A 27,647-nucleotide genomic window follows, 5' to 3' on the forward strand; every position below is an offset into this window, starting at 1 on the left:
AGATTTATTTATTTGAAAGTCAGTTACAGAGAAAGAGAGAGAGAATCTTCCATCTGATGGTTCACTCCCCAATTGGCTGCAACGGCCGGAGCTGATCTGATCTGAAGCCAGGTGCCAGGAGCCTCTTCCAGGTCTCCCACATGGGTACAGGTTGCCCAAGGCGTGGGCCATATTCTACTGCCTTTTCAGGTCATAGCAGAGAGCTGGATCGGAAGTTGAGCAGCTGGGACTCAAACCAACACCCATATGGGATGCCGGCACTGCAGGTGGCAGGTTTACCTGCTATGCCACAGCACCAGTCCCAGCATTTCATTTCAAAGGCACAATTTCCATTTTTTATTTTAAGATTTATTTATTGAGTTGGAGAGAGGGAGCTAGAGATCTTCCAACTGCTGGTTCACTCCCCAAATGGTTGCAATGACTGGGGCTGGGCTAGGTCAAAGCCAGGAGCTTCTTCTGGGTCTCCCACATGGATGTAGGGGCCCAAACACTTAGGTCATCTTCTGCTTTCCCAGGCTATAGCACAGAGCTGGATCGGAAGTGGAGCAGCCAGGACTGAAACTGGGACCTATATAGGATGCTGGCATTGCAGGCAGCTACTTTACCCGCTACGCCACAGCACTGGCCCCACAATTTCCACTTTTTTTTTTTTAGGTTTAAGTTATTTATTTAAGCCATCTCCTGCCGTAAGCAAAGAGATGGAAGATCAGACTGATGGTCGTCATTTGATACAAGTAAGGAAGGTGAGCTTAAGGTCCTATAGACTTCTGTGGTCCGCATGCAGAGTGGTGGTCCCCGGTGCCTGTGAGGGTCCAGGTTCTCATTATTCATCTTCGTAGCCAGCTGGAAGTGGATTCACATGAGGGTTATGGAACAGAGTATGGTTCCCATCTCCCCAGGGAAAGGGCTTGGACCTGATGCGGAGATGGGGGTAGGCGATGAACTCGGGTCTCTCGTGCTCTTCATGGTGCGACTTCAGGTAGACATTCAGCATGCTCACGCCCACGCCCACGCCGGGGAGCATGACGAAGTAGGTGAGGGCCTTCCACATGCGAGCTGAGCCCTCCTCGCTGTGTGCGCCGCTCGACATAGGCCGCCCCACCTGGAGGCGGGACCGACCTAGAAGCCGAGAAACCCTGGACCCAGCTGCCGCCGCCGCCATTTTCCTCCCAGACCCCACAATTTCCACTTTCTACACAAGAAAGCTGAGGCCAAGAGCTGGTGTCACTAGCACTGGGGCCAGGATGCAGAGCTGATGGGGTCGCTGGGCAGCAGCTGGCTGCACAGAGGCACCTCCAGGACCCACAAGAAAGCACAGGGAGAGCAGCAGAGCGCCTCTTCCAGCCTCTGCCACACCAGCCTGTGTCCCCTTCAGCCGCCTCGGGCCAACACCCAGCGCACACTCCTCTGAGCTGGGCTGAGAAGGGGCTAGGGTCACTGCCGATCTTCCAGGTGGGTCTAGGGGTAAGATACGCCAGCAAGGAAACAGGCAAATGCCAGTCTATCTGGGAAAAGAGGATGTTCTGAGCGAATCCCAAGTCAACCTCTCAACGTGACTTTTCTGATCTCCCTGGCCTCAACCCACCTCGCTTGCAGGCTCTGGTCCAGCAGAGGGTGTTCAGTGCCATTAGTGGGCTATGCTCTGCCCTCTAGGCCTCCGCGGAAGCCATTCCCTCTGGCTGGACGACCTTCCTCACAAGTGCCAGCCTGTTAGTTGTTCCCAGCATTCTTCCCTTCCGCTTTGCCAACAAAACTTGGTGTTTTTGTTTTTTTTTTTTTTTAATTTTTGATTTTTTTTGACAGGCAGAGTGGACAGTGAGAGAGAGAGACAGAGAGAAAGGTCTTCCTTTGCCGTTGGTTCACCCTCCAATGGCCGCCGCGGCCGGCGCACTGCAGCCGGCGCACCGCACTGATCCGAAGTCAGGAGCCAGGTGCTTCTCCTGGTCTCCCATGCGGGTGCAGGGCCCAAGCACTTGGGCCATCCTCCACTGCACTCCCGGGCCACAGCAGAGAGCTGGCCTGGAAGAGGGGCAACCGGGACAGAATCGGTGCCCCGACCGGGACTAGAACCCGGGGTGTCGGTGCCACAGGCGGAGGATTAGCCTAGTGAGCCACGGCGCCGGCTAAACTTGGTTTTACTAGATACAACTGGTGCCCAGCCCCAAGGAACAAGGCTTCGGCTATGGCCTGTCCTCATTTTCTGATTTCTCAAAGTGGCCACTGGAGGTATCCCTTGTGACCAGCTTCCTGGCCAATGGCACCCTCACGGGAGAAGTCTGCTCTCCGCACAGCAGTTGTTCCGCAGCTGGGAGACAACCAGCCCCTCTGGAGGACTGGGTGGTAGCCGATAAGAGCCCATTTCCTTGGTAGCACTGTTATGCCCACAAATACAAAAACTGCCCAAAGTGAGCAAAACATTTCCCTGTTTCTTTTTGTCAGTTATTCTTTGCAACTAAAGCATTCCTAATTGATAAATCAGCTTCGAGGTTATAACTATAAAAAAAAGTCACTTTAAGAGGCAGGCAGATGGCACAGCAGCTAAGCTGCACCTGGGGACACCTGTAGCCCGAGTGCCCGGTTTGTGTGCTGGCTCCTCTGCTCCCAGGCCAGCTTCCCCACTGAAGGGCACCCTGGGAGGCAGCAAGTGATGGCTCCAGGACTTGGGTTCCTGATACTCACATGGGAAACCTGGATTGGGTTCTGGGCTCCGGCTTTGACCTGGCCCAGTCCTGGCTTTTGTGGGTATTCGGGAGTGAATGAACAGATGGAAGAGCTCCAGCTCTCTGCCTTTCAGATTAAAAACAAACAAAAAAGGTAGATTTAAAAAGATCACTTTCTCCAGGAAACATTCTCTGGCTGCTAAGAAAAGCAGGAAGGGGCCCCTCCTCAGAGCAGTGGAGGCGACCTCCTCACTTACCCCGTGCCCCCTCCACGAGGTAGGCGGCAGGGGTCCAGCAGTGTTCACCACCTCGAAGCCATCGTATCTGCTGAATGACTTCGCACACTCAAAGCTGATGGCTGGCACAGCCTGCTGGAGGGCAGATGGAAGGACCACTTAACCTGTCAGGAACAGAGCAGGTGTGCACTCGTGTGCAGTGGGATGGGTGTCACTTTGCCTGGCTAGAAAGGACAGCAGCTGCTCCCTGCACTGCACAACCTCGTAACAGCTGTCACTTCAGCAGAGCAGCTGAACACTTCCTTCTCCTTGCCTCGGTCCAGTCTTAGCCAGGGCTACACCCACCCCCAGTCCAGTTGTACCTGGGAGGACAGTAAGACACCCAAGCTGCTGGCCCCTCCCCAGTGGCATTGTGCCTTCTGTATCGTTGTCCCTGCTTACTCACCTACAAGACATTGTAAAAAGTTTCATTTTGAGTCACCCAGTTGTCTTCATGTGTCACCATCCTGCTTCTCCCGTGTGTCTCCCATGAGCTGGTCCTGTCTCTCAGAGCAAGTGGGACATCTGAGCAGACTATAAACTGGATGTTTTAGTACATTATTTCATCTAACCCTCAAAATAATCAGCACTTTCATTTTCCACAGAAATCACAATACATTTCAGCACTCAGTGAGCGCTGTGGCAGCTACCTTACACACGCCATCGCTGATCTTCCTGAAAAGCTGCTGCAGTAACTTATTTCCCATTTAGCAGATGAAGAAACTGAGGTTCAGCAAATAAGCCATAAGAAGTGAGGTCTGTCCAACCGCAGAGCATGTCAGGGTTGAGCCAAGCCAGACAAGGGACCCACTGTTGAATAACAGCTGAGGGAGAGTCCATCAACGATCTCAGTAGAAAACTTTATTATACATAAAGAATCTTACCACTAACGAATGCAGACAGGCTAGGAGACGATGGGACTGGATGGAGGCTGGCTAGCTCTTTGGAAAGTGAACAGGTTTAGGTGGCTTAGTCTCATGCCACACTGATTGGTCGGGCAGACAGGGGGACAGGTGCCAAACACCAGGCGGGGGTAGGGGGCATCAGGGCACGAGTGTAACTGCTCTCTCTGCCCACTCTGCCTTCCTGTGACCTGGGCTTCGGAGGATGGCACACCCGGAAGCAAGCGACTGAAGCAAGGGGGCTTCCTGCGGTGGCCCAGGCTCGTCTCTGAAGTCACGGCGACACCACTGTAAGCAAGATGTTTAATGGGATGATCTCCACAAACTACACACAGGTTTCTAACCATCACATCCATCACACGCAGTGAAGTACAAAACATTAAGTTACAGGCTGTGGGGGAGAAGGTAGCACCCAGGGTGGCACCTTCCAGTCCTGGTTGTTCTAGGGTGGGGGTGGGAGAGAAGGTCTTTGTTTAAACTGAGCCCCTCATTTCAATGTACAAAAGAATTACTCTGATCGATATTAAATTGTATTGAAAACAAAATGAACTAAAAAGCAAATACTACTCTATGTTGGGGTGGAAGTGGAGGAAAGAACGAGTCCTTCAAAGCAGGGAGGGAGAGGCTGGGGGAAGGTTCCGTGCTGTGACCCCGGGCGGTCACTCACGCTGCTCCATTTTTACTTTCGGTGGTCTCAGGAAGGTCCGGTTCTTCTTCTCTTTCTTCCCCTTTGTATTTGCTTGGAAGTTCCGCCAGCTGTCCACGCGCCCATCTCGACTTTCCTAAGGATGACAGGGGTCTAAGGTGAAGACACAAGCAGACCAGAGGAAGGGCCTACACCTGCCCTGTCACCCACTCTCCCTCCTGCAGCCCAGCCCAGTTCGGCCCAAAGGGCTGATCGAGGAGCGGGACAGAGCAGGACTGCTGTCCCGCTGCCATGGCCGGCCCTACAAAGCCCGAGGAAGCAGGGTGCATTCAAAGGGGACAAACTGAGAAGTAGTCACATAAAGTATCACAGAAACGAGGCCAGACACTGCCAGTCTTCACCAAAGGGTGACTACAGTGTGCACTGCCACCAGCATTTCACAAGTGACAGACACACTGAAGCTCAGAGGGGCTAAGTCGTGTTCTCAAACCCAGGCAGCGGGCCAGCAGCACAAGCCCTCTTTCTGCTGCACCCCAAGCCTGGAATGCAGGCCCCAAAGGCTAGTGTCGTGGAGAGGGCCACTAGGATCTTGACCTCAATCTCATCTCCATGGGGCCTGCTCTTGTTCTCTCTTCAAACAATAAGTGGAACAAAAACAAAGTCATCAATTCTGCACAGCCAACCACTACCCCTAAATTCTTCCAAAGACCAAATGTCACCCCAATCCAGAAATTGGCCAAACACCTGAAGGCTAAAACCAGGGTATCAAAAAAGAATCAAGTTCAAGGAAGTCTCCCTTTAGGCACAACCCAGGGTCACAAGACCTCTGTTCTGACTAACAGCCCTCCCAGCAGCGGCTGCTCCAAGTCTGCCTCCTAAGTGAAATGTGCGACCTATGCTCCCGGAGCCCGTTCGGTGGCTGTGCCTACCACACACTAAACATCCGTCAGACCCTCGTGTCCGTGCCGAGGCCACAGGGCTTAGAGGAGGCTGAGCCAGGAGCAGACTCTCCTACAGCTCCTCCTTCCCCCGCGTGCCTCTGGCCGGTTACCCCTCAGGCATGGAAATGCCCCAGAAACCAAGTTTCTTGATTCTAGAAGAATCTCTGCCCCTCCCCCTGACATTTACCTCGAAGTTTTTCTGCCACTCCCGCTCGCGTTTGGCTTTTTCTTGAGCTTCAATCTCTTCTTCCCGTTGTCGTTTCCTAGGAAAAGCAGGCCGCAGTTCTTACAGGGCACGTGGGGATGGTCAGCCCTGCAGGACAGGGCGACTCCTTACAAGAGCGAGCACAGAAAGGAAGTCTACAAACAAGGCTGCCTAGAAAGGGCTCAAAGCATTTTCATGACTGTCTCCTTCCAGATTTGGTGAAAGACAGAAATATCTCTACTAGATTGACAGACAGACAAGACCATCAAAGTCCAGCCAATAATCATCAAAGATTTGGGGCTCAGTCGGCAGCACAGCTACGTCAACACCATGTTTCACCACAGTGACCGTTACAGCAGCACAATTCTTACTCTGGAGGATTTCTGCACAAAACCCTATGTCAAGGACAGGCATCTTGGGGCAGCAATCAAGATGCTATTTGGGGCACCCAGATCTCATATCAAAGTACCTGAGTTCAAGCCATGTTTTAATCTTTTTTTTTTTTTTTTAAAGATTTATGTATTTGGGGCCCGCACTGTGGTGTAGTGGATGGAGCCGCCACCTGCAGTGCCAGCATTCCATATGGGCGCCAGTTCGAGTCTCAGCTGCTCCACTTCTGATCCAGCTCTGTTGTGGCCTGGGGAAGCAGTGGAGGAAGGCCCAACTCCTTGGGCCCCTGTATCCTCAGGGAAGATCCAGAGGAAGCTCCTGGCTCCTGGCTTTGGATCAGTGAAACTCTGGTTGTGGCGGCCATCTGGGGAGTGAACCAGTGGATGGAAGACATCTCTCTCCCTCTCTCTGATTCCTCTGGGTCTCCCACACGGGTGTAGGGGCCTAAGGACTTGGGCCATCTTCTACTGCTTTCCCAGGCCATAGCAGAGAGCTGGATTGGAAGTGGAGCAACTGGGACTCGAACTGGTGCCCATGTGGGATGCTGGCACTGCAGGTGGCAGTTTTACATGCTACACCACAGCACAAGCCCCCCCAACCTTATCTTCTTTTTTTTTTTTTTTAAAGATTTATTTATTTATTTGAAAGTCAGAGTTACAGAGAGAGAGATGCTTCCATCTACTGGTTTATTCCCCAATTGGCTGCAGCAGCCGGAGCTGCACCATTCCGAAGCCAGGAGCCAGGAGCTTCCTCCAAGTCTCCCATGCGGGTTCAAGGGCCCAAGGACTTGGGCCATCTTCTACTGCTCTCCCAGGCCATAGCAGAGAGCTGGATCAGAAGTGGAGCAGCTAGGTCTCAAACTGGCACCCATATGGGATGCTGGCACTGCAGGTGGTGGTTTTACCCACTATGCCACAGTGCCGGCCCCCAACCCTATCTTAAAACAACGACGTTTCACACAACTACAAAAATCTAGTTAGTACTAAATACTAACAATACAAAACACTGAAATCAAACCAACTTCAACATTTCTGACCGTCAAGGGAACTCTGCTTTAGAGCAGTAACCCTTTTCTAAGTGACCACACAGAACAGCCCTACACATTCATCAGAGCTGCAGCCCCCAGTTCCCCAGGAGGTTCTGGCGTCAGTAACTCTGCCTACTTTATTTCACAGTCTGGAAGAAAACACACAGCCCTCCTAAGGATAAACAAACTCCCCAAGGACAGAGCTAGTCAGTATTTCCCAAAAATCAAAGAAAACGTCTTACCTTCGTGATTCTAAACCTTGGCTGCTGCAGTAACTATTTTAGACAGTCCCTGAAATGATGGACTAGCCAATTCCTTCATCAGGAGAACCCCAAAGACCAACATGCGTTAACCTAATGGGATGGACACTGGGTGTAGCAGTGAAGGTGCCACATTCCACATCAGAGAAGCGAGATTCAGCTACCGGCTCGGCCCTCCATTCCAGCTTCCTGTGAATGCGTGCCCAGCAGGTGACAGCTCAAGGGACTGGGTCCCTGCCACCCACATGGGAGACCCAGATTGAGTCCCTGGCTCCTGGCTTCAGCCTGGCTGTGTCTCAGCTGTTATGAGAAGCATTGCGGAGTAAACCAGCAGATAAGACATCTGTCTGTCCATCTCCTTCTGTCTCCCTTTCAAATAAATAAAAATTAACAATAATTTAATTTTTAAAAAACGAATATGCAGATATGTACCTTTCATGCATCTCTTTGGCTTCTCTTTCTTTCCTTTTAATTTCCAGCTCAGCAAAGAGTTTCATGGTCTGTTTATATACTGCTTGTTTGAACTGTAAGAAAATTAAGAACAAAAGAAAATATAAGTACATACTTATAATTGGGAAGAAGCACAACTGAAAAAAGGTTGGAGTTCTTGTCAGAGGGCCAAGGAGTATCTGTGATAGAGCAGATGGCTGAAGGAAAGGGGAAACAGGCTGAGGAGAACACACTGAACTTCGGAAGGCAGCAGGCCCCTAGCGGTGGAACGCCTAACAGTTCTCAAGCAGTCAGCCCCCTGCCCTCCCCTAGAGGGGGCCACCTGCGGCTGGCAGTCGCTGCAGCAAGAAGTCGCAAGGATGTTTCCCTACAACAGTCACTCTATAAGTCACATCAGGATAATTGTTAAGATTTAAGAAAACTTTAAACTTTTCCAGTCTATTGAGGCAATCAGACACAAATATTAAAGTCAAACCTCACTTAACCAATCCCTACTAAAGAACCCGTGGGACTAACCACACTGCCTCTATAAAACACCACCTGGAGTGTGACCACTGGCTGGCAGGGGTCTGCTCACCAAGAGTCAGCTGGGTTATTCCCAAAGCTAGCCATGCCAGTGGTAATTACCATTATGGTTCTGTAATTTAACATACCACAGACATTTACAGATGTGGTTATAGCATTTGCTGTTGCTTTGAAAGATTCAATAAACATAAGTCCCTAAAAATAACTGTGGTTGAATGAAATGCAGGTAAGACATGGAAAAGTAGATTCTGCTCTTGGTTTGCTTCACCAGTACCTAAGTTTTCAATGAATCTCAAAAGAAATTGAGGGTAGAAACAATAACATTGTGTACATGACTTATGGTCAGCTGCAAACTTCAATCAGTGGACACACATGGCAACAGCCCTACATAAAGAGTGGATGAGCACACATTTCGTGTTTTGTGTCCAAACGAAATGTTCCCAGCACACACTCGGCACTCTTTTAGCTCTCCCCTCTCACCACCAACCAGCCCTCCCGATCACACAGCCAAGCTGCCTTTGCTCATGCTGAACTCACCAGCTCAGGATCATCCTCCTCTACATTTGTAGGTTTTCCTTCCTTCTTTAACTGTTTTTTTCGTTCTTTCACCTAAAAAGAATTTGTTCATCAAAAGATGAGGATGCACACTCGGAGACTATCCACTGAGCTGTACACATGTGCGCTTTTCTGAAGGCATGGGTGTAACTCAGCATCCACGTAAGAACCAGATGAGCCCCTCCCTCTTCCCTCAAACATCAATGCAATCAAGGAGAACTGGAAACCATGCATCCTTCCTCAACCTGATCTAAAAGCCAGTCTACCAGCGGGGATGGAAGGGGACCATGGTGGGGCTATCCCCGGCACCAAGCCTGATCCAAATAGCCTCTGATAAGCTGAACAGATGGCCTATTTATTTTGCTCGGCTTGTAGTAAAGTTGTTTATAGCAAAGAAAATGTACTTTAAAAGTTTTAGAAGAAGCATTAAGTATAAGTGGTGTTTTTCTCCCATTTCTATAACTGCATTCTTGATCATTTTCACTGTGAAACCCTCTTAAGCCAACATTTTTCATATCACATTTGCTGATACTTTTATCACTTTGCCACTACTGAGTTCCAAAAAGAAATCAGATACGATATCCATACACACAAGAATGATACTTCTATACTAATAATCAGTCTATTAGACCAGCAAAAAGCTAAGTGTCTTCTAAGCTCAGAAAGGCCCTACTACTGCCACCTTGTGGTCAGAGGCCTAATGTTGACTTCCGTACAGGCAAAACCCAGGGCAAGGATAACTACCACAGAGATTTAAGAAACTGCCAGGCACTTTTTCATTTTCTACCAGGACTGGGCCAAGAAGCGCCACTTTCAGCACATGAGGGTGGGCTGCATTCCTCGCCCTGTCTCTGTTTACTCATCTTCCTCCTCTCAACTGTGTGGTTACTGGTTGGGAAGTCCTGTTTTAAATCCCAAAGCTCTTCAATTGAAAAGGTCATTCTATTACATTCACTGAAGTGGCTCTGATAAATGGCCTCAAGATTCTTGCACCAGCAATTAAAAAATGTTTAAGAAAAAGACCTTTCTTACCTCCAGCAAGCCATCTCAACATTTCCCACGGCTTAGCAGATTACGGAATGCCCCCACGAGCAAAGTAAATAACGCCCGCTGCAACTGAATTTCTTTCAGTTGAGTCCTTCCCAACCCTGTTTTAATATGGACATGTCACTCCTCCTATTACAAAATCATGTACTCACAGCCCCTCGCCAGCTTTACTCAAGCCCACGATCCAAACCCTTCACGGGGACGAGAATAAGAATCGAGGGTGAAGCACCACCATGGCTACTCCCTCTTCCACTCAGAAAGGGGCTACACGCGTGATGAGGGGGAAGAACATTCAGCACTGGCGGGGAAAGAGGTGGGAGCAGCATCCCAACCATGCCTCATCCAGAGCTCCTCTCTTAGGGGTGAATTACAGCTTTAGGCACTCATAACTCATGACCACACAGCTAAGCGGTGGAGACCACCTAGGTAGTCACAAGCTAGGCCAGAAGGCATTGCTACGCAGTCACCCTCCTGCCAGGTGCCCATGGCTTGCTGGTCCATCCCCTTGCCGTGCGAGTTTACACACAGCAGTACTATAAATACTTACAGTGTGTTCCACGTATTCTTTTCCTGCCTGAATTACATCCAGGGCCCTCTTCTTTTGCTCCTGATCCAGTAGCAACTTGTAAGCTTTGTCCACAGCTAATGCAAAACATTGAAATTAACTGTTTCTGCAAACACCCTCCGAAAGTCTGAACTATACTCAGGCAGTGTAAACAGACTTGTGCCGTCTAAAAGCATTTCCTACTTTTAAATCATTCACTATTGTTAAGCTAATTGTTTTTTAAAAGAACTACAGCAATGACTTTCCTTGAGAGCCTTGGAAAAAATTAAACACACATTGAACACTAAATATACCACATTTAGATTTAATTCTGTGATAAATTATTTCCAACATTCTTTATGCTCAGAAAAAAAAAAAAAAAGATCCTATGAAATAACACTGTTGGCACACAGAAGTTTTAAGGAAACAAAGGTCCACTTCTTAACCAGCAACACTCTGGAATGACAATTGTTTTAGTGAAAACCACTGCTCCCTGTGCCCACAAGACAAAGCTCTACATTCCTTTCTTGATCTAGGACAAGGAACAGTCAGCCTCTAGCACTGACATTACATTATTCAGAAGCAGGTAAATTTACAAATACCTTCAAAAGCCTTTTGTGCTCTGTCAGCATCATCTTGATTTTTGTCAGGATGCACCAATATGGATAACTACAGGAGAAAAGTTAGGTTTGATAATAAGAGAAACACTTAATAGCTCTCGGCCTGTACTGCATTTTTTATAACCAAAATCTCTCAGGTACTATGACATAAAACATCTTTTAAAAATTAACAAATCAGGGCCAGCGCTGTGGTGCAGCGGGTTAACACCCTAGCCTGAAGTGCCCGCATCCCATATGGGTGCTGGTTCGAGACCCGGCTGCTCCACTTCCGATCCAGCTCTCTGCTACGGCCTGAGAAAGCAGTAGAAGATGGCCCAAGTCCTTGGACTCCTGCACCCGCCTAAGAGACCTGAAAGAAGCTCCTGGCTCCTGGCTTTGGATTGGTGCAGCTCCAGCCAGCCAATTGGGGAGTGAACCATCAGATGGAGTATCTCTCTCTCTCTGCCTCTCCTCTCTCTGTGTAACTCTGCCTTTCAAATAAATAAATAAATCTTTTTTAAAAATTAAAATTAACAAATCCTGGAGTGGTTAAGATGTCACATGCGCCACCCAAACCCCTTATCAGAGTGCCTGAGTTAAGATCCACTCCTGGGGGCCAGTGCTGTGGCATAGCAGGTAAAGCTCCCACCTGCAGTGTAGGCCTCCCACCACATGTGCACCAGTTCAAGTCCCAGCTTCTCCACTTCAGATCCAGCTCCCTGCTTACGGCCTGGGAAAGCAGTGGAAGATGGACCACATGCTTGGACCCCTGTACTCTGGTGGGAGACTGGGAAGAAGCTCCTGGCTCCTGGCCATGGCCTGGCCCAGCCCTGGCAATTATGGCCATGTGTGGAGTAAATCAATGGGTAGACAATCTCTCTAACTGCCTTTCAAGCAAATACAGTTTTTTTTAAGGATCTGTCCTTTTTTAAAGATTTATTTATTTGAAAGGCAGAGTTACAACAGAGAGAGGGAGACACAGACCTTCCATACGTTGTTTCATTCCCCAAATGGGCATAACAGTTGGAACCGGGCCGATCAGAAGCCAGGAGCTTCATTCGGGTCTCCCTCAGAGGTACAGGGGCCCAAGGACTTGGGCTATTTACTGCTGCTTTCCCAGGAACATCAACAGGGAGCTGGACTGGAAATGGAGGCGCTAGAACCCAGACCAAGGTCCAGGATGTGGGATTCCAGCACCGCAGGCAGTGCTTTGCCTGCTACACCACCGCACCACCAGCTCCAATAAATAAATCTTAAAAAAAAGGTCTTGACTCTTACTGAATTTTTTACGTAGCTATATAAAAATGTTTTAACTGTGGACTTGGAATGCTTGCTTATTAAATTTATTTATTAAATAAAATTGGGAGAGACTGTCAATCTGTTATATTAGGAAACTTTAAGTTTTAGAAAAAGAAAAAAAACTAAATGTAAGTAGAGAGTAGAGCTCAGAATGTAAAAAACTATAGTTATATAAAGGGAAATGACAGAGAAGGCAAAGATTTAAAAAAACCTTGGCTTAATAGTAGATTGGAAGATGACTGTGAGTCAGCAATATGGGAAAGAATTTCTGTACTAAAGAAGCAAACACAACACAGGATATTTGCAAATATACAATGCAGAAGCACTAGTCAGGCCCTGTCGTAAGTATGAAGTACATAGATACATTCAGAAAAGTTTTTTAAAAAGAGGCAAAATATATAGAAAATCCAGCTATAAAGAGGGATTACAGGGAGTGTGATTATTCAGCTCAAAGAAGAAAAGGGTGGGGGTTTACTCAGCTGTCAAAACTGGAAAGATTTTTCAAACGGTTACTAGAAAATTTTATAGCGCGAGTTTTTAAACAGAAGAATGGGCCAGAATCAGAGGCTGCAAACCTCCTTTCTTGGACAATTTTGAGAGTACACCTTTATGTTGAACCAGGCACCTCCTGGGTATACATTTATGTTTACAAAAGATAAAATTATTGAGGAATTTTCTCTGTCTCTCTCTCACTGTCTAACTCTGCCTGGCAAAAAAAAAAAAAAAAAAAAAAAAAATTATTGAGGAATGGAATCTTCTAGATAGAAAGTGCTGTCAATCATGTGACATGTTCTCTCCCAGGTGCCAGGGGATTTGCTAAGTCTGACTCCACACAGACTCTACTATTCCACCTTGTGTTTATCCTCTTAATTAGGGGGTCAGGGAGGTTTTATTTGGATATAAAATTCATTCTATTCACAGGTAAACTATGGCATCATATTTAAAGTTTTATAACACTCTTTTAAAAAACAGAATAATTACGTAGTCTTGAGTTTAAGTTTTAAAAAGGAAGAAGATAGGTTAAATTTTGGCCCACAAGCATCAAGTCATACAGCAAGTCCTAAGACAATCATGTGTTTCATTCTTTTTTTTTTTTTTTTTTTTTTTTTTTGATAGGCAGAGTTAGACAGTGTGAGAGAGAGAGAGAAAGGTCTTCTTTTTTCCACTGGTTCACCCCCCAAGTGGCCGCTATGGCTGGCACGTTGCAGCCGGCATGCTGCGCTGATCTGAAGCCAGGAGACAGGTGTTCCCTCCTGGTCTCCCATGCGGGTGCAGGGCCCAAGCACTTGGGCCATCCTCCACGGCACTCCTGGGCCACAGCAGAGAGCTGGACCGGGAGAGGAGCAACCGAGACAGAATCCAGCGCCCCGACTGGGACTAGAACCCGGGGTGCCGGCGCTGCAGAGGGAGGATTAGCCTAGTGAGCCGCGGTGCCAGCCCTCATTCATTTTCAAAAGCTTCAAACTCCAGCTGTTAAAGGAAAGTAGTACCATACCTGCCGAAATCTCTTTTTTATTTCTTCATCTGTCACTTCAGGATCTATCTGAAGAACCTGAAAGAATTAAAACCAAATGTTAAAAGTGACCAAAAGAATTTACATGTAAGAGGTATCAAGTATATAAAAGCTCTTCAAAAGGCTCATAAAAATGGATTAAAAGGTAAGTTTATTTTGAAATTTTTTTCTGAAAAAGTTCATGAAGTGTTTATTATTTATTTTTTCCAAAAGATTTTATTTATTTATTTGAAAGGCAGGGAGTGGAGAGGAGGTCTTCCATCCACTGGTTTACTCCCCAAATGGCTACAACAGCAAGGGCTGGGCCAGGCCAAAGCCAGGGGCCACAGAACTCCATTCTGGTCTCCTACAAAGGTGGCAGGGACCCAAGGACTTGGCCCATCTTCCCTGCCTTCTCAAGCACATTAGCAGAAAGCTGGTTCAGATGAAGAACAGCCTGGCTCAAACCAGTGCTCTGACATGGGATGCAAGCACTGGCCACAACACTGGCCCTTCTGTGGACTCTCTGAAGGACCCTTTTACATATTATACTCAACATCTAGAACAGTATTTCATGTTCTAGAACACTCGCTGGCATACAGTTCTAAAAATTGCTCAGGAAGTATGAATAATCAACTTGGTAACAATTCAACAGCTATATTATTTTAGGGTTTCCAATTAATAAAATGCTTACTTTCTACCAAGAAAATAATAATTTACATTACTCCTAGGGACGTGTTTCTAACACCATGAGAAAATGTTGCATATCTCTTCCAATCATTAAGGAAAGTCACTCCAACACTCCCTCCCTCTTGTCTCAGCAAACAGAAAAAGCACAGCAGCTCAGCAGGGAAACCTCAGGCCAGCTACCTGATTTTCAGCTCAATCCAGAAAGGGTCACTTTATCACTTACAAGGCCCATTAGTTCCCAACCCACAGTGAACATCAGGGTCACCTTGGAAACCTGAGAGCAGTGCCTGGAACTCACTCTGGGGAAGTCAGACTCCACCTCAGGAGAGCTGGTGGGGCAAAGGGCAAAAACATCTGTATTGGCGACCAACATTGCTTCCAACCAATGGGCTCAATCTTTTCCAACCTTGGATATCTTGGTGTTGACATGCCTCACTAAGGATCATTCTGAGCCCACCTCCACAAATTCATTCATTCATTCTACTCCCAGCAGAACACAGTACTTACTACATACTAGACATGCAGAGAATTAAGGAGGGGGGACATTCTTTTTTAAAAAGATTTATTTTATTTACTTGAAAGGTGGAGTTACAGAGAGGGAGAGAGACAGAGAGACAGAAGTCTTCTACCCGCTGGCTCACTCCCTAAATGGCCACAACAGCAAGGACTGGGCCACATCAAAGCCAGAAGCTTCATTCAGATCTCCCATGTAGGTGCAGAAGCCCAAGCACTTGGGCCATCTTCTGCTGCTTTCCCGGGCACATTAGTAAGGAGGCGGATAGGAAGTACAGCAGCCAGGACTCAAACTGGCACCCATGTGGGCAGCATCAGCTTAACCTACTATGCCACAGCATCAGCTGCAGGTGACTTTGTTCTTTGCTTCTTGTGTTTTTAAGTTTCCTGTAATGCACTTCTAACCTTTGAGAAAATAAAGATTATTTTAAACCCCACCCCCCATAAAGAATGGAATGTTACCAGATGGACAATTAAGTAAATGATTTTGTAGTGTAGTTCATGGATTCAACACAGCACTTATTATTTATGTGGTATATGAGACCAAAGGAAGGTGTTGAAAGGTCAGAGAGTGAGAAGAGCATGCTGGAAACACAGAGGTGGGGCTGGTACTGTGGTGTAGTGGGTAAAGCCACCGTCTGCAGTGCCGGCACCCCTTATGGGTGCCGATTTGAGTCCTGGCTGCTCCACTTCCAATCCAGCTCTCCACTATGGCCTGGGAAAGCAGTGGAAGATGGCCCAAGTCCTTGGGCCCCTGCACCCATGTGGGAGACCTGGAAGAAGCTCCTGGCTCCTGATCGGTGCAGCTCCAGCCGTTGCGGCCATTTAGGGAGTGAACCATCAGATAGAAGACCTCTCTCTCTCTCTGCCTCTCCTTCTTTCTCTGTGTAACTCTTTCAAATAAATAAATAAATCTTTAAAAAAAAAAAAAAAGAAAGAAAGAAAACACAGAGTAGTAGTTCCCACTTAATCCAGCTGCATCAGAATAAGTGTTTCAAAAAAATCCTCGGGTGATCTGCATCACATTAAAGTTTGAGAAGCACTACTAAGAAATGACGATGAAGGCCTGCCGTTGTCTCACGGAATCTCCAGAGACAAGAGTCAGGACATGGTCAGCACCGCGGCTCACTAGGCTAATCCTCCGCCTACAGCACCGGCACACCGGGTTCTAGTCCCGGTCGGGGCGCCAGATTCTGTCCCGGTTGCTCCTCTTCCAGTCCAGCTCTCTGCTGAGACCCAGGAAGGCAGTGGAGGATGGCCCAAGTGCTTGGGCCCTGCACCTGCATGGGAGACCAGGCACCTGGCTCCTGGCGCTGGCCACAGCAGCCATTTGGGGGGTGAACCAAAGGAAAAAGGAAAACCTTTCTCTCTGTCTCACTAACTCTGCCTGTCAAAAAAAAAAAAAAAAAAAAAAAAGAGGGCCGGTGCCGTGGCTTAACAGGCTAATCCTCCGCCTTGCGGCAGCGGCACACCAGGTTCTAGTCCCCCAGTTGGGGTGCCGGATTCTATCCCGGTTGCCCCTCTTCCAGGCCAGCTCTCTGCTATGGCCAGGGAAGGCAGTGGATGATGGCCCAAGTCCTTGGGCCCTGCACCCGCATGGGAGACCAAGAGAAGCACCTGGCTCCTGGCTTCGGATCAGCACGATGCGCCGGCCACGGCGGCAACTGGAGGGTGAACCAACGGCAAAAAGGAAGACCTTTCTCTCTGTCTCTCTCTCTCACTATCCACTCTGCCTGTCCAAAAAAAAAAAAAAAAAAAAAAGAAACGACGATGGAGGTTAGGAATGGAGTTCCTGGTTTCAGCCTGGCCCAGCCCCAGCAGTCCTAGTTATTTGCAGAGTGAACAAACAGAAAATCTCTCTCTCTGTCACTCTTTCAAATAAACCTTTAAAGAAAAATAGCAATGAGGTGAGAGTTGTGGTACAGTGGGTTAGCCATCACTTGGGACACCTGCATCCCATACAGGAGCACCAGCTTGAGTCTCAGGTACTCTACTTCCAATCTAGCTTCCTGCTAATGCATGGTTGGCCCCTGCCACCCATAGAGGAGATCCAGCTGGAGTTCCAGGCTCCTGGTTTCAGCCTGGTACAGCCTGGGCTGTTGTAGCCATTTGTGGAGTGGACAGTAGATGTAAGCTCTTTCCCTCTTCGTCACTCTACATGAAAATAAGTGGTCATTTAAAACATTATTTAAAAATAGCTATAAAGGAGATATCTGGAGACAACTGGGACCATTTGAGTGTAAACTGGATTAAATGATGCTGGATGACATCATCTAAATAATGTGGGTGTTTTTGTTTTCAAGATTTATTCATTTCAAAGTCAAAGTTACATAGAGAGGAAGAGACAGAGACAGAGAGAGAATGAGTCCTTCCATCTGCTGGTTTATGCCCCAAATGGCCACAATAGCCGGGTCTGGACCAGGCCAAAATGCCAGCCCCAAGAAGTTTTTTCTAAATCTGGTAATGGTGCTGTAGCTACATGAAAGACAGTTTTTGTTTTCGGAAAAATGAATGCCAAAGTGTGCAGGCTTTTATCATCACAAGGTCTGTAGCTTACTTTGACATGACTGAGAGGATCATGGAAAAGTATATGTACACATAAATCAAAAGTCATTTTACTGAAAGTTTTATCAGATGTCCACTAATCAATGGCAAGAAATAATGAGTGCCTTTAAAGCTGAGCTAATGCCTTTTCTGTCTTTAAGATTTAAAGGTGCCACAAGTAGCTGTCAAACAGTGAAGATACCGGGTTTATATCTGGGGCCCAAACTTCTTTGACACCAGCTTTATATGTTCAGTACAAACTTCTGGAGCACCTAACATTGGTAGACACTGTGCTCACTGCTGTTCTCATGGAATTTAAAGTCTAATACACAAGGGACAGACAAGTAACAAGTAATTTGTTTTAAAGATTTTTTATTTATTTGAAAGACAGAGTCACAGCCGGCGCCACGGATCACTAGGCTAATCCTCCGCCTTGCGGCGCTAGCACACCAGGTTCTAGTCCCGGTCGGGGCACCAGATTCTGTCCCGGCTGCCCCTCTTCCAGGCCAGCTCTCTGCTGTGGCCCGGGAAGGCAGTGGAGGATGGCCCAAGTGCTTGGGCCCTGCACCCCATGGGAGACCAGGAGAAGCACCTGGCTCCTGCCATCGGATCAGCGTGGTGCACCAGCCGCAGCGCGCCAGCCGCGGCGGCCATTGGAGGGTGAACCAACAGCAAAGGAAGACCTTTCTCTCTCACTGTCCACTCTGCCTGTCAAAAATAAAAAAATAAAAATAAAAATAAAAAAAAGAAAGACAGAGTTACAGAGAAAGGTAGAGAAAAGAAAACGGTCTTCCATCTGCAGGCTCACTCCCCAAATGACTGACGGCCGGAGCTGAGCTGATCTGAAGTCAGGAGCCAGGAGCTTCTTCGGGGTCTCCTAAATGGGTGGCAGGGGCCCAGGGACTTGGGCCATCCTCCACTGTTTTCCCAGGCACATTAGCAGGGAGCTGGATTGGAAATGGAGCAGCTGGGACTCAAACTTGCGCCCAGATGGGATGCCAGCACTGGAGGCCTGGGCTTTAACCCACTACGCCGCAGTGCTGGTCCCACGTAACAAGTAATTCTGACCAATATAAAATTGCTGTACTACCAAAATGGCTCTGAAGAAACACATAGGTCTGTCCAGATTCTTGGAAGCTTTTTCTTTTCTTTTCTTTTCTTTTCTTTTTAAAGACTTTATTTATTTTATTTGAGAGGTAGAATTACAGACAGTGAGAGGGAGAGACAGAGAGAAAGGTCTTCCTTCCACTGGTTCACTCCTCAAATGGCTGTAGTGGCCAGAGCTGTTCCAATCGAAAGCCAGGAGCCAGGAGCTTCTTCCTGATCTCCCACGTGGGTGCAGAGACCCAAGGACTTGGGCCATCCTCTACTGTTTTCCCAGGCCATAGCAGAGAGTTGGATTGGAAGTGGAGCAGCTGGGACTAGAACCAGCGCCCATATGGGATGCCGGCGCCACAGGCAGAGGATTAAACTACTGTGCTGTGGCGCTGGCCCTTGGAAGGTTTTTCTCAACTCCTACTGTATCTCACCCTTTGCAGATCAGCAATGACTTCCACAGTCTTGGATCTCAAAAGGCTAATTAATCATCACACAGAAACAAAAATATTGTAGCATTCAGATAAGTTCCTGAACTAAAGTCTACTGTAACAGTGGTCTCCTCTGAGATCTGCCTGAAACAGGAATCCAGTCTAAGGCATACATGTACCTATTAATAACCTGCAAGTTCCAAAGTCCTGTTTATACACCTTAGGATCAAGGTGCTGAAAATGACAGAGTCATTGGTGCTACCTGCTGGGGCCTTATAAGTTAAACCAAAAAAGGAACAGAAGAAGCTGGTGTTGTGGTTTAGCAGGTTAAGCCACTACTTGTGATGTCAGCATCCCATAATGGAAACCCAGTTCAAGTCCTGGTTACTCTGCTTCCAATCCAGTTCCCTGCTAATGCACCTGAGAAGGCAGTGGAAGATGACCCAAATACTTGGCCCCTGCCACGCATGTGGATGACCAGGATGGAGTTATTGGCTCCTGTCTTTGGCCTGGCCCAGCCCAGGCTGCTGTGGTCATTTGGGGAGTGAACAGGCAGGCAGAAGATCTTTCTGTACCTGTGTCTCCCTCTTTCTGTCACTCTGCCTTTTAAATAAATAAATAATTTATATTTTTAAAAGAATATAAAGAAGAGAGAATTGAGCAGGGGACTCAGGCTCATCTAAACTTAAGGAAGTAGGGAGGGCTCTTGACATAAAAATAACAGTAGAACACACAGGACAGCTGATTACATAATGGCCAACAGTTAGAAACGTGACCACACAGGGAGCTGAAGAGGAGGCAAGAAGGAAAACACACACACACAACTCCTTGGGTAAGGACTCCTTCATAGGACTACTCGGAGTCCTACTCTAACTTCCTCCTTGTACCCCTGCTGCTGAGCAAGGTGGGTATAGGCAGACTATTCAAATTGTTAAGTGAAGGCTAGGGGGACAGCCATTACTGGACTGCCTCTCCTTACTAGAAAAAAACCAGCTTCCCTGTGAAAGGAAATTGGATTCACTGAGGTGTCTCAATAGCTACTACAGGAAAAACAGAAACCACTGGGGCCAGCGATGTGGAGCAGTAGGCTAAGCTGCCACTTGCAAAGCTAGCATCCCATGCTGGAGCGCTGGTTCAAGTCCTGGCTGTTCCACTTCTGATTCAGCTCTCTGCTAATGCACCCAGGAAAGCAGTGGCGGATGACCCAAGTACTTGAGCCCCTACACTCATGAGGGAGACCCAGATGGAGTTCCAAGTTCCTGCTTTTGGCCTGGCCCAGCCCTGACTGTTGCAGCCAATATGGGGAGTGAACCAGTTGATGGAAGGTCTATCTCTCTGTTTCCCTCTCTCTGTAACTCTGCCTTGAAAATAAATAACAAAATCTTTTCTTTTAAAGATTTATTTATTTATTTGAAAGTCAGAGTTACACAGAGAGAGAAAGAGAGGTAGAGAGAAAGAGAGAGGTCTTCCATCCACTGGTTCGTTCCCCAATTAGTTGCAATGGCCGGGGCTATGCCGATCCGAAGCCAGGAGCCAGGAGCTACTTCCAGGTCTCCCACATGGGTGCAGGGGCCCAAGGACTTGGGCCATCTTCTACTTCTTCCCCAGGCCATAGCAGAGAGCTGGGTCAGAATTGCAGCAGCCAGGATTCAAACAGGTGTCCATATGGGATGCCAGCACTGCAGGCAGCAGCTCCACCAGCTACGCCACAGCACTGGCCCCAATAAAATCCTTAAGGAGAAACAGAAGAAGCCAGTGCTGTGGTGTAATGGGTTAAGCCTCTACCTGAAGCACCTGCACCTGATATGGGCACCAGTTCAAGTCCCAACTGTTGCGCCTAGGAAAGCAGCAAAATATGGCCCAAATTTTGGGCTCCTATCACCCACATGGGAGACCCAGATGAGGCTCCTAGCTCCTGGCTCCTAGCTTCAGTCTGGCCCAGCACTGGCCACTGCAGCCATCTGGGGAATGAATTAGTGGATGGAGATGTTTCTCTCTCTCTCTCTCGCTCCCTCTCTGTATAACTGCCTTTCAAATAATTTTTTTTTTTTAATTATTTATTTTGAAAGTTAGAGTTAGAGAGAGAGCTTCCATCCACTGATTCACTCCCCAGATGGCTGCAATGGCCACAGTCAGGCCAGTCTGAAGCCAGGAGCTTCTTCTGGGTCTCCCTTGTGGGTACAAGGGCCCAAGGACCATCTTCCACTGCCTTCCCAGGCCATTAGCAGGGAACTGGATCAGATGTGAAGCAATCGGAACTCGAACACTACGCCACACCACTGACCTCAAATAAATAAACCTTTACAAAACAAACTCCCACTGAACTCTATACTTAACAGTGGTTAAGATAATAGGAACCAATGTTGTGGCGATGTGGGTTAAGCCACTGCCTGTGATGCTGGCATCCTATATCAGAGTGAGGCTGGCTCAAATTCTCATCACTCCGCTTCTGATCTAGCTCCCTAATGCACCTCAGAAGGCAGCAGGAAATGGGCCAAGTGCCTGGGCCCCTGCACCCACGTGGAAGACCTAGGAGTTCCAGGCTCATGCCTCTGTCCTGGCTGCTGCAGCCCACTCGGAGGCGAACAAGAGGATGGAAGATTTCTCTGTTACTCCGTCTTTCAAATAAAAATAAATCCTTTAAAATTTTTTTTCTAAATTTAAATAGTTAAGATGATAAATTTTGTTGCATTTTACCACAATAAAAGCGGGGGGGGGGGACTACACTTCAAGTTTCTCTCTCTGTCTCTGCCTCTCTTTCAAATAAACAAAAAAAAATATATTAAAAAAATAAATAAAAAGAAGAAAGAGAAAAAATGCTGAATTATAACTCAGTGAGGGCTGGTGTTATGGCGTAACAGGTTAAGCCACAACCTGAAATGCAAGAATCCCATATGGGTGCCGGTTTGTGTCTTTGTTGCTCCACTTCTAATCCAGTTCCCTGCTAATGTGCCTGGGAAGGCAGGGAAGATGGCTCAAGTGTTTGGGCCCCTGCCACTCACATGGAAGACCTGGAGCAGGCTTCTGGCTCCTGGCTTCAGCTGGCCCAGCCCTGGCCACTGCAGCCAACTGGGGAATAAATCAGCAAATGGAAGATCTGTTACTCCTTCTTTCTGTAACTCTGCCTTTCAAATAAATAAAATAAATCTTACAACTCAGTGAGTGAAACAGAAAACCCCAAATCCATATGGATAAAGGAATAAACTAAAACTTTTACACAGACAGGATATTTACATATTTTCCACATACCTCCCCATAAAATATTTCTTACAGATCGGGGGAAAGTACCTTGAGGAAGCAATCTGGGAGGTCAGCATTGTGGCAGAGGTTAAGCCTCTGCCTGCAGTGCCAGATCTCATATGTGCGCTAACTGAGACTCAGTTGCTCCACTTCCTATCCAGCTCCCTGCTAATGGGCCCGGGAAAGCAGTGAAAGATGGCCCAAGCCCTTGGGTCCCTGCAACTAAGAGGGAGACCTGCAAGAAGCTCCAGGCTCCTGGCTTTGGCCTTGCCCAGCCCTGGCCATTATGGCTACTTGGAGAGTGAACCAGAGGATGGAAGATCTTTCTCTCTCCTTCTCTGTGTCTCTGCCTTTCAAATAAATAAATACATCTCAAAAAAAAAAAAAAAAATCTGGAAGAAACCTCTTTTGTAAGTGATCAAGTTCACCTCACAGTAATGGAGTAAATCAAAACCATCTACCACTTCACGGATGATAAACACAACGCCAGCATCACCTGTGTAATATTCTTGTCAACACTGCAGGGACTGAACCTGACACAGGAAAGCTCTGACAACCCCAGCTGAGACATGCTACAAAGTCACTGGCCTTTAATCTTCAGGCCTCAAGGTTCTGAGTCAAGGGAGACTGAGGAAGCATTACACCCTGAAGGCGACCAGAGGCCTGACAACCAGGCTGAACAGGAGATCCTGGACTGGCTCCCTCCACCACAAAAGGCAAAACCGGGACAGCTGCTGACATTCTAATGCGATTAAGGATGGAACACTGAATCGATAAAGGAATGTTATCAATGTTCATTTCCTGACTTTGATCAACATACTGTAATTTGCAGGAAAACCACACTATAGAATGTCAGGTTGATCAACCATATCGACAACAAATTCTTACATAGTTCAAGGAAAAATCTTCTACTGTATTTGAAAATTTTTGTAAATCTGAGTTTGTTTCAAAATGAAAAACATCCTTGAAAAATTAAAGACCAGAAATAATGAATTCTGAAATTATGCCAAGTGAAAAAAGCCAAATGAAAAGAAAAATATCACATGATATCATAATATAGGGTATTTAAATAGGCAAATTCAGAGACAAAAAACAGACTAGAGATCACCAAGAGCAGCAGTGGGGTGGGAAAGAAGTATTTGTTTATTAAGTTCTGAGTTACTGTTTAGAGTGCTGAAAAAGTTCTAGAAATGAACAGTAATGATGACTGCACAACACTGGGAAATGTAAACACCACTAAACTGTACACCTAAAAATGACCGACATGCTAATGTTATATATATTTTCCCACATTAAAAAAAGGTAAAGAAAAAGCATAGAAGGTTCTAAGTGCTCAATGACTGTTATTTTTGAGATGTAACTAATGATTTCAAAATCACTTATGAACATGAATAGAGGTTACTGTAAATAATCCACACTAAAAGAACTGATTAAATGCATTATATAGACTTTTTTAAATGTTGCAGGAAAATATTTTCTGTAGCAATATAGCATTTAAAGACTTGAAGCAGGGTTGGTGCTGTCATAGCAAGTAAAGCTGCCACCTGCAGTGCCGGCATACCATACAAACACCTGTTCAAATCCCGGCTGCTCCACTTCCAATCCAGCTTTCTGCTATGGCCTGGGAAAGCAGTGGAGGATGGCCCAAGTCCTTGGGCCCCTGTACCCACATGGGAGACCTGGAAGAAGCTCCTGGCTCCTGGCTTCAGATCGGCGCAGCTCTGGTCATTGCAGCCATTTGGGGTGTGAACCAGCAGATGGAAGATCTCTCTCTCTGCCTCTACCTCTCTGTAACTCTTTCAAATAAATAAATCTTAAAAAAAAAAAAAAAAAAGACTCGAAGGGTATGATTCTCTTGGTTTTAAATTGAAGAGAGTATAAATAGGAGAGGCTATTTCTCTTAGGTGAGTGTATACACAAGTATTCTTTTCTCAGTATTTAAAGTTTCATATAAAAAATGACTTATCATCAGGAAAAAAGTGTAAAGTGATAAAATTAAGGAAATCAAATAATGTGTTCCCTTGTCTAAAATCTTATGATCTTTGTTTTGTTGTTGTTGAGTATTTGCTGCTTTTCGTATTGCTATGAAACTAAAAGTCTTAACAAGCAGCCTAAACCAGAACCTAAATGTACCAAGAGCTACATTTTCACATCTGAAAAGAAACCCTTGTGCATTTGGGTTGCTACAAGTCAATGGAGAACACGTGACAGGGCAAAGATCAGCTAATTCCTCTTACCATGCTGCCTTTCCAACTCTGCTCACAATAAAACCAACCTGACCATTACACAGACTCCATCACAGTCCATAGCTGGAATCCATTCAGTTCCAGCTACGCTAGAAGCCAGGTGTGTGCTGTGGTATTAGTCTATGTGCTGCTACAAAAGGCTCCCCACCACACAGGCATAACAACATCAGTCAGCTCACCTCAAATGGATTCAAATTGAAGTAAGAGGAACCAGGACGCGTCAACCTTTCGATCTGATTTTTGGACGTAAGAACTGAATCTCTCTTCTCTATTTGTTTCACCTAAAATTAAAAGGATTAAAAGCTTCATTAGTAAAGCTCCATAATAAAGTGAACTGTCTCCTTTAATACAACATTCACTGGCATATTCAGCAAACAATTATTTGGGTGTCTGTCATATGCAATATATTTTGCTAAGCATTTTAAAGGATAATTAAAGAGCCACCATTTATTGCAACCTAGTACTATAAGAACTTTATAGTATCGGTGAGTCTCAAACTGAGGCATAGAGAGGTTAACTGGCTTACCTAACCTGTAAACCCAAATCTTAACCCCAACAGTCTTGACTCCAGGGGAGGCATCACTGTGGGAGTGAGCCAACAGATGCAGATTGATCTGTCTCTCCCTCTTTCTGTCACCCTGCCTTTCAAATAAATAAATAAGTGAATCCCCACCTCACCCCTGCCACCTTTTCTTCTTAAATAAACTGCTGTGTGAGAGAGCAAACTACTTAACTGACAGAGTTAGAAAAAGCCTTGACCTTGGGGCCCACGCTGTGGCTCAATGGGTTAATGCCCTGGCCTGAAGCACTGGCACCCCATATGGGCACTGGCTGGAGACCTGGCTGCTCCACTTCCTATCCAGCTATCTGCTATGGCCTGGGAAAGCAGTGGAAGATGGCTCAAGTCCTTGGGCCCCTGCAACCGGGAAGAAGCTCCTGGCTTCGGATCGGCTCAGCCCCAGCCCCAGCCATTGCAGCCATCTGGGGAGTGAACCAGCAGATGGAGGACTGACACCGCCCCCCCCCCTGCCTCTCCTCTCTCTGTGTAACTCTTTCAAATAAATAAATAAATCTTTAAAAAAAAAAGAAAAAGAAAAAGCCTTGACCTGAAGACAATGCCAAGGAGAACAAACACCAGATAATCCCAAAAAGTAATCCCAAAAAGCACCCTTGGTGCCCCTGCCGGAGTAGGAGAGCGAGTTAGAAGCACCCTCTCCTGCGTTATAGGGCACCTTTAAAGCCATGGCCAAAACAAGGTCGGAAAAAACTTCAAACACGTAAAGAGTCACTCCTTCCCAGAACTTTCACTTTCTAAAATATGCTCTATCCTCTGTCCCAAACCTGATTTTCCTCCTCCTCACACTCATCACTACTGACACTATCCTGTGTAGCTGGTTAGTTACGGTTTCCTCTAGAACACAAGTTCTATGAAGGCAGGATTTTTTTTTTTTTCTGTTGTTCACTACCACACCCCAAACACCTCAACAGCACAGTACAAATCGAGTGCCCAATAAACATTCCATGGATACAAATGGAAGATTCCTTCCTGGGGTACTTTCTCCCATCCATGTGAAACAAACTAAACGTTTTTCTAAACTAAGAGAGGATGGGTAAAAACAGCTCCACTATAATTGCTAAGTCATTAGAAGCCAATAACCTTTGGTACCATGGCATCAACATTTTCCAGTGACTCAAGTACTTCAAAAGGAAAGATCGCAAAGGACGTGCTAGGTGCCATTGTTAAATTGAATACTTTGGAGAAACTATGTAACGAGCAGTTAGAAATACCAGCGACACATGATGAATGTGCCATAGCCCTTGACTGGGAGCAGCTCACGGCCCTGGCGAGCTCACCTGGAGGTAGTTTACACCCACTCCTCCGTCCACGCCAACTTAGTGGCCCCACCTTCGCCTTCTTTTAACTCTGAGAAGGCTGCTTCTGCTTTGTATTTCATGAAACGCTCGCTTACGCATTTGCTCCTTTAATTCTCGTGAAAACTCCGGTTTTAATACGAACTCTCTCATTCCACAGACATGGAGACTAAACGTGAGCAAAATTTCCTAGGCAAGTTAAGTGCCTGGCAAGAACTGAGCCTGAAGCTGCTTTTACCTTCACTAACTCAACCCAGTGTTACCGAGCATCCACTAGGCGCGGGACAGGCGACAGTAAACGGGGCTTGGACCAGACTTACTCCTACCCTGCCCGACAACAAGACCCCAAACAGACGACCCCACCACCCTGCATCTCAGGCTGGTCGCCTGCAAAATGGGGTAACAACGCCTCCCTGTCGTGATGCGCGCTCGGAGTGCGTGAATCGCAGAACTAAGCCCTAACAATACTCAGTGCACAGTACTCAGAAGAGATCGTTCTGTGTGGAATAAAGCCGGGGGCCAAGACAGCTAAGCCACCCCCACCCCAAGGAAGGGCCCAGACTCTGCCATCCAGCGACTGCGCGTCGTGAGGTCACTCTCCTGCGCCCAGGCACCTCCTCGGCCACGCTCGCCGGTTCCCTCCAAACGCCAGCCACCGGTCCCTCTTCCGTGACCCCGGGGATGCCCCGGCGGCTGCCGGTGGCCGACGCACGCACGTACACGCACTCCCAGCCCCCGCTGCCCCGCAGGCCGGACAGCAAGAGCCGCCCAACGGTCCACGCCAGGCAGCCCCGTCTCCGCCCACTAGGGACGCAGGCCGGAGCGGGGTCGTTCCGGTGCCACTAGTTCCCATTCTGTGTTCACCTCGCTGTAGAAGGTCATAAAAGCTTCCTCTGTGCTGCCTCCGCCGGCCGAAGCCCCACTCTCTCCTGAAGCCGCCATTTCCCCGGCCCAGCCACCACGTGACCCTTCTGCGCAGGCGCCGCCTCACGTGATTCTCACAGGCCCACCCCTAGCCCCGCCCCCTTCAAAACGATCCTTAAAGGGCCCGCAGCCCAGCCCAGCCCAGCCATCTAAATGGAATTTTTATTAAAATTGAGGGGATATACACATTATAATTAGTCACTGTAAAGTGAAAAAACTCAGTGGCTTTTAGTACATAGTGTTTTGCCACAACCACCTCTATCTGGTTCATAAAC

General features: G+C 47.2%; 2 protein-coding genes across 2 annotated transcripts; both read right to left on the minus strand.

Moving 5' to 3' along the window:
• Nucleotides 1-645: 645 nt before the first annotated feature.
• Nucleotides 646-1,177, minus strand: LOC133760646 (cytochrome c oxidase subunit 6A1, mitochondrial-like). Its single transcript, XM_062193201.1, has one exon. It carries the CDS (start codon nucleotides 1,160-1,162, stop codon nucleotides 824-826), a length of 339 nt encoding a protein of 112 aa, XP_062049185.1. The 5' UTR covers nucleotides 1,163-1,177; the 3' UTR covers nucleotides 646-823.
• A 2,599-nt stretch (nucleotides 1,178-3,776) lies between these two features.
• On the minus strand, nucleotides 3,777-27,427 carry DNAJC8 (DnaJ heat shock protein family (Hsp40) member C8). Its single transcript, XM_062190780.1, has 9 exons — nucleotides 27,313-27,427; nucleotides 24,756-24,857; nucleotides 13,821-13,877; nucleotides 11,030-11,096; nucleotides 10,431-10,525; nucleotides 8,819-8,890; nucleotides 7,739-7,830; nucleotides 5,612-5,687; nucleotides 3,777-4,619 (listed from the first exon to the last, which is right to left on the minus strand). The coding sequence occupies exons 1-9, from the start codon at nucleotides 27,388-27,390 to the stop codon at nucleotides 4,497-4,499; spliced, it is 762 nt and encodes a 253-aa protein (XP_062046764.1). The 5' UTR covers nucleotides 27,391-27,427; the 3' UTR covers nucleotides 3,777-4,496.
• Between the last annotated feature and the right edge of the window lie 220 nt (nucleotides 27,428-27,647).

This window comes from Lepus europaeus, chromosome 5 (genome assembly GCF_033115175.1).
Source record: "Lepus europaeus isolate LE1 chromosome 5, mLepTim1.pri, whole genome shotgun sequence".
NCBI classification, from domain to species: Eukaryota; Metazoa; Chordata; class Mammalia; order Lagomorpha; family Leporidae; genus Lepus; species Lepus europaeus.

Excerpts from the sequence above, each read along its gene's own strand:
- LOC133760646 (XM_062193201.1), bottom strand. The coding sequence starts at position 1,162 with ATGGCGGCGGCGGCAGCTGGGTCCAGGGTTTCTCGGCTTCTAGGTCGG.
- DNAJC8 (XM_062190780.1), bottom strand. The coding sequence starts at position 27,390 with ATGGCGGCTTCAGGAGAGAGTGGGGCTTCGGCCGGCGGAGGCAGCACA. Across the intron at positions 24,858-27,312 it reads TTATGACCTTCTACAGCGAG|GTGAAACAAATAGAGAAGAG; the intron begins GTGAACACAGAA and ends TTTTAATTTTAG. Across the intron at positions 11,097-13,820 it reads TAAAAAAGAGATTTCGGCAG|TTATCCATATTGGTGCATCC; the intron begins GTATGGTACTAC and ends TTTCTCCTGTAG.